General features: G+C 47.3%; 1 protein-coding gene and 1 non-coding gene across 2 annotated transcripts; both read right to left on the reverse strand.

The window, feature by feature from the left end:
* Positions 1-6,901: 6,901 nt before the first annotated feature.
* Positions 6,902-10,559, reverse strand: LOC119302094 (NADH-ubiquinone oxidoreductase chain 2-like). Its single transcript, XM_037579112.1, has 2 exons — positions 10,398-10,559; positions 6,902-7,986 (listed from the first exon to the last, which is right to left on the reverse strand). Exons 1-2 carry the CDS (start codon positions 10,549-10,551, stop codon positions 7,391-7,393), a joined length of 750 nt encoding a protein of 249 aa, XP_037435009.1. The 5' UTR covers positions 10,552-10,559; the 3' UTR covers positions 6,902-7,390.
* Positions 10,560-11,194: 635 nt separating this feature from the next.
* Positions 11,195-11,277, reverse strand: TRNAY-GUA. The gene has a single exon. It is a non-coding gene; the product is annotated as a tRNA-Tyr (tRNA).
* Between the last annotated feature and the right edge of the window lie 759 nt (positions 11,278-12,036).

A 12,036-nucleotide genomic window follows, 5' to 3' on the forward strand; every position in this document is an offset into this window, starting at 1 on the left:
AACAGGCGCTCAAGATTGGGACCTGATCCTCCACTCCGCTGGGGCGGTTTACCCTTGCGGCGCTGACCATTATCCTGGGTGTTGGTGTTCGCCACAAAATCCAAACTGTTATCCGCCTTGCGCTTACCGTTGTTCCCATGACCCGCCGGGTTATGCTGCTGCCCCTTGGTACTGCCATTCTTCTTTCCCTTCCCCTGCTTTTCATCATCAGACTTAGGGTCCTTGGTACTATCCGAGTCGGCATACTTAACCAGAGCTGCCATAAGCGTTGCCATGTCATTGCAGTGACGCCTGAGTCTTCCCAACTTCAGCTTCAAAGGCGTAAACCGGCAATTTCCTTCCAATGGCAAGACTGCTATATCAGCATTGATGCGGTCTGACGAATGCAGAATAGCTGATACTCATTTCACCCAATGGGTTGTAGACTCCCCTTCCTCTTGAACACATGCGGCTAGGTCCACAATTGACATGGGCTACTTACACGTATCTTTGAAATTCTGGATAAATCGGCTTCTTAACTCAGCCCATGATCCAATGGAGTTAGCTGGTAAACTTTTCAGCCAGGTACGAGTTGTTCCTTCCAGCATCATGGTGAAGTACTTAGCACATGTCACATCATCTACGTCCAGCATCTCCATCGCCATCTCATAACTCTCGACCCATAATTCGTGGGGTAAATCGGCAGTGTAATTGGGCACCTTACGAGGACCCTTGAAATCCTTGGGCAGCCGCACGTTACGTAAGGCCGGGGTGAGACATGCCCCCCCAAAGAACTGAAAACCACACCTGATTCCACCGAAGTGGTTGGATGAACCGGAGTAAGCTGACGGGCCGCGTATTGCGCTGCTAACTCGGCTTCTCGACGTGATCTACCGTGATCCACCACATCCTGGGCATTAGCACCGCCGCCCGCCGGGTTATGCCCTTGCAACGGGTTACAGTTTCGCACACTGCTTGATACAGCAGGCTCATCAATATGCCTGCTGTAGCTCCGACTTGGGCGGGGGGTGGAATGAATCCTCTCGTGACTGTACGAATAAGCCTGCTGTTGGGTCAAATCTGTCTGAAGGAGCTCTCTAGCCTGTCGTGTTTCAACTGCTACTGGAGACTCGCCTTCGATTGGGAGAGCTGCCAATCATGAAGTGGCGGCAACGATGTTATCCAACCGGTTAGAGTAATGATCCGGAGGCATTGAGACATGTTGTGACAGGACATCGTTCTAACGAGGTGGATCCATCGTGCGTGGCAGAACCGACGCCCCCGTTCCAGGTGCCTCCACCTGGTTTACCACTGGCTGGTTGCTGGTTCCTGCCCCTGGTGTGTTAAAGAGATTCCTTCCCTCGTAAACCGGAGGCAGGTGAGACCAGTACCTTCTCCTCATGACATCATTTGATGCACTCTGATCCAGCATAAGCCGATAAGCCTGTGCCTCTAACTCGGCCCGCTCTACGGCCATCCTAGTGTTCTCTGCTGCCAGATCTACCTTAGCTTGAGCTATCTGATCCTTCACCTTTGCAATTTCTGTGTTATGCTGATCCTGATCTACCGGATTAACCTCAGCTGCCAGCAATGTTGCCAAAGTGTCGAATAAATCGGACAAAACCTGAACCGGCACTGGCGCGGGGCCTCCTGCCCCAGCTGGCGTTGGAGCGATTGAACCGGAAATCATTGCTGCTGCGGTAGAAGAATGCTGCACCGATTGTGTACCGGCCATGAAAATTGCAACCCGGCTCGGCGGATCAGAGAGGTCCGAAATACTGTCGCCAGCGGAACCGCCACCAATCCGGCCATCATGCAGCTGATACAGCGACTCGTTCTCTCTGATTGAAGACTCGTCATCAGAGTAAACGACGGTTTCGCCACCAGATACTGATCTATCCTTAGATTCTACTTTGTGGATGACTCCCATGAAGGCACGCCTTACGGCAGGCTGAACCCGGGTAGGTCTTGCACGCTGAGCCATCTCGATGATGTCGGTGCAGATGTCCAGCTCAGGGCCCGATTCGCCGATCTAGCCAATGAAGACGTGTATTCCACCAAAGGGGACCCGGTACCCGTACTCAATCGAGACGGACTCGGGGCCCCAGCCTGCGTCGTCGATGTAGAGCTTGCTGTGAGACTGTTATCCCTTGAGTCCTTCGAAGCTGCCCTCTAAGAACTCGAAACCATCATGCGGTAGCCCCACAGTGGGCGCCAACTGTCGTGGGTTTGTCACGGCAGATGTCCTAGCGTAAGGACTTAGTCGTGGAGCCATCGCAACGTAGTAGCTTAGAAGGGTTAAAGCGGAACACGGGACGCAAGGAATTATACTGGTTCGGCCCCTTACGGTGAAGGTAAAAGCCTACTCCAGTTGTGATGGAATTGCTAGGGTTTCGATGACCAGGGAGCAATCCGCTTTGCCTGGCTCTCGAGTTGTTGTTTGCTGTCCCTAAACCGCTGCCGGGTCGTCCCTTTATATACACAGGTTGACGCCCGGTGGTTTACAGAATCCTGAGTCCGGCTCATAAATGTGCCCGGCTAGATTTCTACTTTTCCTTGTCTTACAACATAAGTTGCATATCATATGGCAGTTTATGTCTATGGGCCCTAATCCGCCTTTGGGCCCTGGGCCTTCATGTTAGATCTCCTCCGTAAAGCGCCATACTCCTTGTCTTCATGGGCTTCAAACATGACTAACTCATTGTGGGCATAATCCGGCCCCTCATGGCCGGTTTATACTTAGTAGTAATATCCCCAACAACGGGTGAGAAAGTCTCATCATAGTCAACTACTTGAACTTGTCAGAAACTTCTTTGCAACAAGTCGAGCTTCATAAATGGTGACATTACCATCAACGTCTGTCTTCTTAAAGATCCATTTATTCTGAATGACCTTTTGCCCTTCAGGTAATACTTCCAAAGTCCATACTTTGGTTTCATACATGGATCTGATATTTGCTTGAACTACGTTGGTATTTCCCCAAATAGGAAGGGATGATGCAGCACAACAACGGTAGGTATTTCCCTCAGTCATGAGACCAAGGTTATCGAACCAGTAGGAGAACCACGCAACACCACGTAAACAGCTCCTGCACACAAAGAACAAATACTTGCAACCCGACGTATAGAGAGGGGTTGTCAATCCCTCACGGGTAAAAAGATAGGTAAAATTGTAGTAGATTGGATTTATATAGATCTCGCGGGAATGCGAGATAAACTAAATAAACAAAGATTGCAGCAAGGTATTTTTGTATTTTTGGTTTAATAGATCTGAAAATAAAAGCAAATAAAAATAGATCGCGAAGGCAAATATAATAAAGAAGAGACCCAGGGGTCGTAGATTTCACTAGTGGCTTCTCTTGAGAAAAATGGCATACAGTGGCTAAACAAATTACTGTTGGGAAATTGATAGAACTTCAAATAATCAGGACGATATCTAGGCAATGATCATTATATAGGCATCACATCCAAGATTAGTAGACCGACTCCTGCCTGCATCTACTACTATTACTCCACACATCGACCGCTATCCATCATGTATCTAGTGTATTAAGTTCATGGAAAAATAGAGTAATGCAATAAGAACGATGACATGATGTAGACAAGATCTATTTATGTAGAAATAGACCCCATCTTGTTAACCTTAATAGCAACGATACATACGTGGTGGTTCCCATTCTGTTATTGGGATCAAGCACCGTAAGATCGAACTCATCACAAAGCACCTCTTCCCATTGCAAGATAAATAGATCAAGTCGGCCAAACAAAACCCAAATATTGGAGAAGAAATACGAGGCTATAAGTAATCATGCATATAAGAGATCAAAAGAAGACTCAAATAACTTTCATGGATAAAAACATAGATCTGATCATAAACTCAAAGTTCATCGGATCCCAACAAACACACCGCAAAAAAGAGTTACATCATATGGATCTCCAAGAGATCATTGTATTGAGAATCAAAAGAGAGAGAGGAAGACATTTAGCTACTAACAACGGCCCCGTAGGTCTACAATGAACTACTCACGCATCATCGGAGAGGCACCAATGCGGATGATGAACCCCTCTGTGATGGTGTCTAGATTGGATCTGGTAGTTCTGGAACTTGCGGCGGCTATAATCGATTTTCGTTGACTCCCCTAGGGTTTATGGAATATTGGGGTATTTATAGAGCAAAGAGGCGGTGCGGGAGGCCATCGAGGTGGGCACAACCCACCTGGACGCGCTTGGGGGCCCAGGCGCGCCCTGGTCTGTTGTGCCCTCTCGAGGCACCCCCAGGTGAAGGAAATATGCCCTAGAGGCAATAATAAAGTTGTTGTTTATATTTCCTTATATGATGATAAATGTTTATTATTCATGCTAGAATTGTATTAACCGGAAACTTAGTACATGTGTGAATACATAGACAAATAGAGTGTCACTAGTATGCCTCTACTCGACTAGCTCGTTAATCAAAGATGGTTAAGTTTCCTAACCATAGACATGAGTTGTCATTTGATGAACGTGATCACATCATTAGAGAATGATGTGATTGACTTGACCCATCCGTTAGCTTAGCACTATGATCGTTTAGTTTATTGCTATTGCTTTCTCCATGACTTATACATGTTCCTATGACTATGAGATTATACAACTCCTGAATACCAGAGGAACACTTAGTGTGCTATCAAACATCACAACATAACTGGGTGACTATAAAGATGCTCTACAGGTGTCTCTGATGGTGTTTGTTGAGTTGGCATAGATCGAGATTAGGATTTGTCACTCCGTGTATCGGAGAGGTATCTCTGGGCCCTCTCGGTAATGCACATCACTATAAGCCTTGCAAGCAATGTGACTAATGAGATAGTTGCGAGATGATGCACTACAAAACAAGTAAAGAGACTTGACGGTAACGAGATTGAACTAGGTATTGAGATACTGATGATCGAATCTCGGGCAAGTAACATACCGATGACAAAGGGAACAACGTATGTTGTTATGCGGTTTGACCGATAAAAGATCTTCATAGAATATGTAGGAACCAATATGAGCATCCAGGTTCCGCTATTGGTTATTGACCGGAAGTGAGTCTCGGTCATGTCTACATAGTTCTCAAACCCATAGGGTCCGCACGCTTAACGTTCGATGATGATCGGTATTATGAGTTTATATGTTTTGATGTACTGAAGGTAGTTCGGAGTCCTGGATGTGACCACGGACATGACGAGGAGTCTCTAAATGGTCGAGACATAAATATCAATATATTGGAAGGCTATGTTTGGACACCGGAATGGTTCCGGAGGAGTTCGGGCATTTACCGGAGTACTAGGAGGTTACCGGAACCCCCCGGGGGCTTAATGGGCCTACATGGGCTTTAGTGGAAGAGAGAGGAGAAGGCCAAGAGGAGGGGCGCGCCCCCAAGACCAATCCGTATTGGGAGGGGGGCCGCCCCCCCCCCTTTCCTTCCTCCCCTCTCTCCCTTCCTTCCCCCTCCTAGTAGGACTAGGAAAGGGGGGAACCTACTCCTAGTAGGAGTAGGATTCCCCCCTTGGGGGCGCGCCCAAGGTGGCCGTCCGGCCCCCTCCTCCACCCATTTATATACGGGGTAGGGGCACCCCATAGACACACAAGTTGATTGTTTAGCCGTGTGTGGTGCCCCCTCCACAGAATTCCACCTCGGTCATATCGTTGTAGTACTTAGGCGAAGCCTTGCGTCGGTAACTTCATCATCACCGTCATCACACCGTCGTGCTGAAGAAACTCTCCCTCGGCCTCATCTAGATCAAGAGTACGAGGGACGTCACTGAGCTAAGCATGTGCAAATCACGGAGGTGCCGTGCGTTCGATACTTGATCGGTTGGATCACGAAGACATTCGACTACATCAACCGCATTTCATAACGCTTCCGCTTTTGGCATACGAGGGTACATAGACATACTCTACCCCTCTCGCTGCTATGCATCTCCTAGATAGATCTTGCGTGATTGTAGGATTTTTTTGAAATACTGCGTTCCCCAACAGTGGTATCAGAGCCATGTCTATGCGTAGATGTTATATGCATGAGTAGAACACAAAGGAGTTGTGTGCGTGGGTATATACATATTGCTTGCCGTCACTAGTTCATTCTTGATTCAACAGTATTGTTGGATGAAGCGGCTCAAACCGACATTATGCGTACGCTTACGTGAAACTGGTTCTACTGACGTGCTTCACACACTGGTGGCTAGTGGGTGTCTGTTTCTTCAACTTTAGTTGAATCGGATTCAATGAACAGGGTTCTTTTTGAAGATCAAAAAGCAATCACTATACCGTGTTGTTGTTTTTGATGCGTAGGTAAGAACGGTTCTTGCTAAGCCCGTATCAGCCACGTAAAACTTGCAACAACAAAGTAGAGGACGTCTAACTTGTTTTTGTAGGGCATGTTGTGATGTGATATGGTCAAGGCGTGATTATATAAATTGTTTTATGAGATGATCATGTTTTGTAACATAGTTATCGGCAACTAGCAGGAGCCATATGGTTGTCGCTTTATTGTATGAAATGCAATCGCCATGTAATTGCTTTACTTTATCACTAAACGGTAGTGATAGTTGTAGAAGCAATAGTTGGCGAGACGACAATGATGCTTCGATGGAGATCAAGGTGTCAAGCCGGTGACGATAGTGATCATGACAGTGCTTTGGAGATGGAGATCAAAAGGCACAAGATGACGATGGCCATATCATATCACTTATTTGATTGCATGTGATGTTTATCCTTTATGTATCTTATTTTGCTTATTTGGCGGTAGCATTATAAGATGATCTCTCACTAAATTTCAAGATAAAAGTGTTCCCAGGAAACAAATCCTTGATTTGGCCAGGAAACAAAGCACTGCTTTGGGCCCAGGAAGCGAAGGGAATGAGCTCGGCTGCTTCTCCCCCACACTTCTTAATTTCTCCGTGCCCCTTCCGCATGCGCTTCGCGCGCCATTGGCGCTTTGCTCTCCTCTTATTTCTTCATTGGAGGGTTCGGATGGACTTCGCCGTTCTTTCTCAACGAAAATGGAAAGGGCTGTATCACATCGAGATGTCGATTCGTTTTCCGCCCCAAATGAGATGGGGAATTAGTCACCTCTGTCCCTTCATCTTTTTGAAAGGAATCGAGGCCCGGCCCGGCTCGCGTCGTTCCAACAACCGACGGGGAGCACCTCAGTATACGATCGCGCGCAGTAACTGGGAGTCCTATTACACCTAAGGCCAACTTCCATTCACCAAACCCAGGTTCATCTCGTGTAGTGATTGTGGACTCGTACAAGGATATGGAGTCGACGGTTGATGTATCAGACTCGACCCTGTCTTTCGTAGCATGCATTCCCATCTGTGTTGCAACTGATTCGGTAAGCTACGTGTCCGGTGCACGGAAAACTGCCTTCGGTCTCCCAACCTTACTCATGGCAACCTTCCGGCCGCCCAACGACCTATAACGCTAGTCACTACTCCCACTGGGGCTAGGAAGTAAGCCCCACAACCCAAAGCGGTGAAGAACAAATAGAATTTGCTACAAAAGCCGGCTAACGGGGGTATTCCTGCGTATGAGAACATTGTAATGGAGAAGGTCATAGCCGAAATAGGATTCGTTTTGGCTAGAGCGCCCAAATCCGCTATATATTTGACACGGGTTTGCCGTAATGCTGGAACTATGGCGAATGCATCTATCGTCATTGATGCATAAATAAATATACCAATTAGTAGTGATTGAATTCCTTCTATGGTTCCACATGAGAAACCAGTACGAATATAACCTACATGTCCAATCGAACTATGAGCTAGAGGTCTTTTGACTTTCGTTTGGGCCATGGCGGCCAGTGCTCCTAAGATCATAGAAGCAATGCTGCAGAAAAAGAAGATTTGTCTTAATGTACCCCCATAGGAAGCAACAATAGAAACACGTGACATATTTGCAGAAATAGAGATTTTAGGCGCAATACAAAGGAATGCTGTCACCGGGGTGGGTGAACCCTCATAGATATCAGGTGCCCACATATATAGAGTCAAAAGAGAGATTGAGTCCGAGGGAGAGGGGGGTTTTCTTGGGGCTCGAGAGATTGAATAGATAGGGCCCCACAAGTTGTTAATTCGCCGCTGGGGAATTCACACAAAAGGGAAGAACTTATTCTCAACGAAAAAAGTGCTCTCTGAACCGAACGTGAAAGTTGTTTTCCATCAGACGACTGTTCACGTAACTCCACTCTCGGCTTGGATTATATATCCATTTGGTCCGCTCTCGGCCATTCCACACGCTGCCTAGCAGAGACGTGGTTATCTGAAGTGGATTCTCTCTTTTGTAGTAGATGCTGAACCTGCTGCTCAGTGGGCGGGCGCAACAGCTACATGGACCCCTTTCTTTATGTTGTTGCCAGCGCTTTCCCGGGCCGAGCCGGAATTCTTTATTAGAACGTCGGCAGGCAAAGCCCGAAGGAAGGCTGCTATCCCCTCGGCCTTCTTCCTTTTCGATGAAAAACAAATTGACATCTCAATCTCCGAAAGCGTTTTCCTTACCCAGCTAATATCCCCCCCTTCGTCGAGCCTTTCCTTTAGTGTTAAGGGATATGCACCTTATCTGAACGTCGGCAGGCATTCCGGAATTCTCCTTTTTTGGCCCCGGGTGAACATAGGCTCAAACATGATTGGAGGGGTCCTAGCTACGCCATGCGTTCAATAAAAAAAAGCAAGCCTCTGGGAAGCTGCAGGGATTACAAAAAGAGGGTGCTTTCCTGTGTTGCACTGAAAAAAGGACAAAGGAGAAGACGCTCTTCGACTTTATTTCTTCCTCCGGCGCCCGCCTAAGCCCGGCCCGCGTTAGAGGGGAAGATCAGCAAAGCGGAAAAAGACAGAGGGAGGGGGAGCTGCATCTTATTCTCTTCGCGAGAACTTCAGGATCGGAGAAGCATTCGGAAGGGGCGAGGCCTTCATTTCGTTGGCAGAAGCAGAAACGATCCAATCCATTCGGGGCTTCGGGGAACCCAAAAACGAACTCTGTTTACTTTTTTCATAGATAGATGATATATATAGGAATAATATATACATCCCTTTACTTGAGATGTCTATGTATCTATTTTGGAATCATCTCCCGATTCTCTTTTTTTTCTAATTCGCACTGCTCTTTCTCTCTAAATTGCATCAAAGAAAATAGAGAGAGAGAGAGCAGATGGATCCTATCCCCTATAACAAACACTCATTCCTATCTATTGATAGAAAAGAAAGATCTTCGTCACGGACTTTTTCTTTGTTCATTTTTTTTAGATTGGAGGAATTCCTCATATCCAAGGCAGCTCCCCACAAACACCCCACCCATATGACTATGCCCCCTTTTGAATCGACAATATAGATTGGGCTTCATAGCTACTTTCATTCTAAAGACGAATATTAGTCAATAGGCAGGCTTCTTTCAGTAGCAAACATATTCATTTTCACCGGGCTCCGCGCACCTTTGGTACTTCTGGAGGGCAAGCTGTTTTATAGTGACTTCTTTCTTAGGGTAGGGCAACGAATACTTCCAATTCCGGAAAGGTCATTGGGTCGCCTTTGGAAGCTAAAGCGAAAGTTGTAGAAAGCCGGGAGAAAAAGCGAAAGCTTGCTCAAAACGGCCCATACCCTAACCCTCGGAAGCGAAGACGCAAAGCGTCACTTTTTTCAAAAGGAAGGAGTTTTTTCTGACTGAATCCATCCATAAAGCCGCCAAGGAAACGAAGTTCGTTCCCTTTCATCAAGTGGGTAAGGTAGGCAAACCACTTAAGCTTTGCCTTAGACTGACGGAACAAAGCTAAGAAGTAGGCTGAATGGAAAAAGGAAAGGGACAAGGGCGGTCGTCGCTTGGCGCGAAGGCTGCTGGTTCGGTACGGTACTAAAGGTCCTCGGACTTCCAGGCGGTTTTTCTTTTGGGATGCTGTGAACCCTTGGATCTCGCCAATACAGCCTCCTATGGTTTTCATTACCGAGATATCTTTTCTTTTTTCCTAGGGATTTTTTGGGTAATCAGCTCCCATGCTGCAAACAGTCAAATCTGAACCTTGTCGCTCTTCTTTCCTCGTGGGCAGGAAGCACACCAGCAGCGTGCGTTGCGTGATTCCACTGTGTTTTTTGCACTTGACTGGGTGGACAGTTGATCGGAAGATAACTTCGATTCACCTGGCCAGCAGGCGGGCGGCGTGCTTATCTTGTGTGACAACACTACAGAGCGAGTAGCTCTTCTAGTCGGGCAGTTGTGTGACAACACTCTTGAGAAAGCGGCGCTTTTGTGTAACATGCTATGGTCTCAACGCCCTTACGAGGTAGTGATGAGTTTCACGCGCTCTAAGCCCGGCCCGCGCGCAGTTAGGAGGATTGGCCGCTATCTGAGCGGTACCACCCACCCTACCCTACTACCTATAGGGGGCCGTCCGTCCTACAGCCGCCCGAAAAGGAACTGCAGTAATCTTGAATAGGAATCCTACAGCGATAAAAAGAATCCCCATAAAAATACCACTAGATCGAGCACCAGTGATTTCGTATCCGGTCAAAATCTTGGCTAATTGATCGAAGTGGGTAGCTCCAGTAGACACATAGATCATGGAACAAATAGGGTGGGTAGGCCCAACCACCACACTGCACGTATAGACGCGAACCCCCCTCCTTACCGTACGTGCGACTCTCACCGCATACGGCTCGCACAAAGACTCCAAAATCCATCCCGAGCTTTTTATTCCACCTCTCCCTCCTCTCCAATCCTCGATCAAACTAGCCTTCCCCAGCAAGAAAACGTATCCGCTTTAGCAACAAAGCGCTCATCCCTTGCTTGTTCTTGAGCGCGCAAGGCGCTCAAGACGGTGATTCTTGCTTAAAAAAGGGCTAAAGCACTCCAGCTTCGAAGCTGGAGTTTGCAACTTCAAAACTACAGGTTTTAGCCCTCCTGCTGGGTGGGCGCTTCCTTCGTCTATCGTATGTCTTGCTTGGCTTCGTCCCGAACCAAGGAGGCATGATGGCGGGCGCGTGCGTGTGCCGACTGCAGAGACTACAAGCCGACGCCGGAAGCGACTCTCTTCTATTCTCGATTGGATATAGATGGGGAATCTCTATAGATCGTCTTTTTTCGACAACCTCTCTAAAACGCATACGAGAAAATTGCACTTCACGGCACGGCAAAAAAAAAGAGCTTCGCTCGGTTGGCCCTCCTAGGCTTCCGCCTACTTTCTCTTCTCTTAAGTCTACAACAAGTGGGAGAGGCAGGATTCGAACCTACGTAGAAAACCTTCAACAGATTTACAGTCTATCGCTTTTGACCGCTCGGCCACTCTCCCCTTCCCGGGGATACGCCCTCCTCAAACAAAGGGTTCCTGAATAAGAAGGATGGCGGCCTTCGTTCTTAAGTTAAGAAGAGCAGATGGAACTATTAGATTTGCTAGCGTTCCGGGAGAATAAATAAGGTCATTTAGTAAGTTCATAACAATCCATTTATGTAAAGCAAGGGGCAAAGCTTCTACGACAGCTTCCCCCTCATTGCCATCGTCGGCCTTCCCCAGCTCCCCTCCTTCGTCGCTTCTGGCTAAGCATCTTTCGGCGGAGGAAAGGAGGCGACTAGTCGCTTCTGGCGAAGCAGCGAGTTCATGAGCAAGTGAATGAACGAGCAGCGAGTGAAGTGCAACAGTCGTAAGTAAGGCTCGCCATGTTCCTAAAAGGAGTGACCATCTTTTCTTCCCTTCTACTGACACTGAGCGAGCAGCAAACATAGGCAATAGTTTCCGTAGGGGTGGGGCGCAAGCAAGCGTTTTCAGGCTCCGCTAGCTAGCGTACTCTTCTACTATCAATGAAACCGAAAGAAAAAACCAGTGCCCTTTCGTATAGATCGAGACGCAGTACTTTTTCTTTACTTCTTCCATACTAGGAAGAATGGAAGGAAATCCTTCGATAACACTTCTTCCTTATTTGAAGAAATGATATCCGACGCCCGTGGAAACTCTTTCATTTCAAAAAAGTTCTTCTTCTTAAGAAGCAAATAGCATTTCCTATTGATTTGTCCCCTGGACTAGACCTATGTAGATTCGGAATTATCCGTCGCT

This window comes from Triticum dicoccoides, chromosome 5A, assembly GCF_002162155.2.
Source record: "Triticum dicoccoides isolate Atlit2015 ecotype Zavitan chromosome 5A, WEW_v2.0, whole genome shotgun sequence".
Lineage (NCBI taxonomy): Eukaryota > Viridiplantae > Streptophyta > Magnoliopsida > Poales > Poaceae > Triticum > Triticum dicoccoides.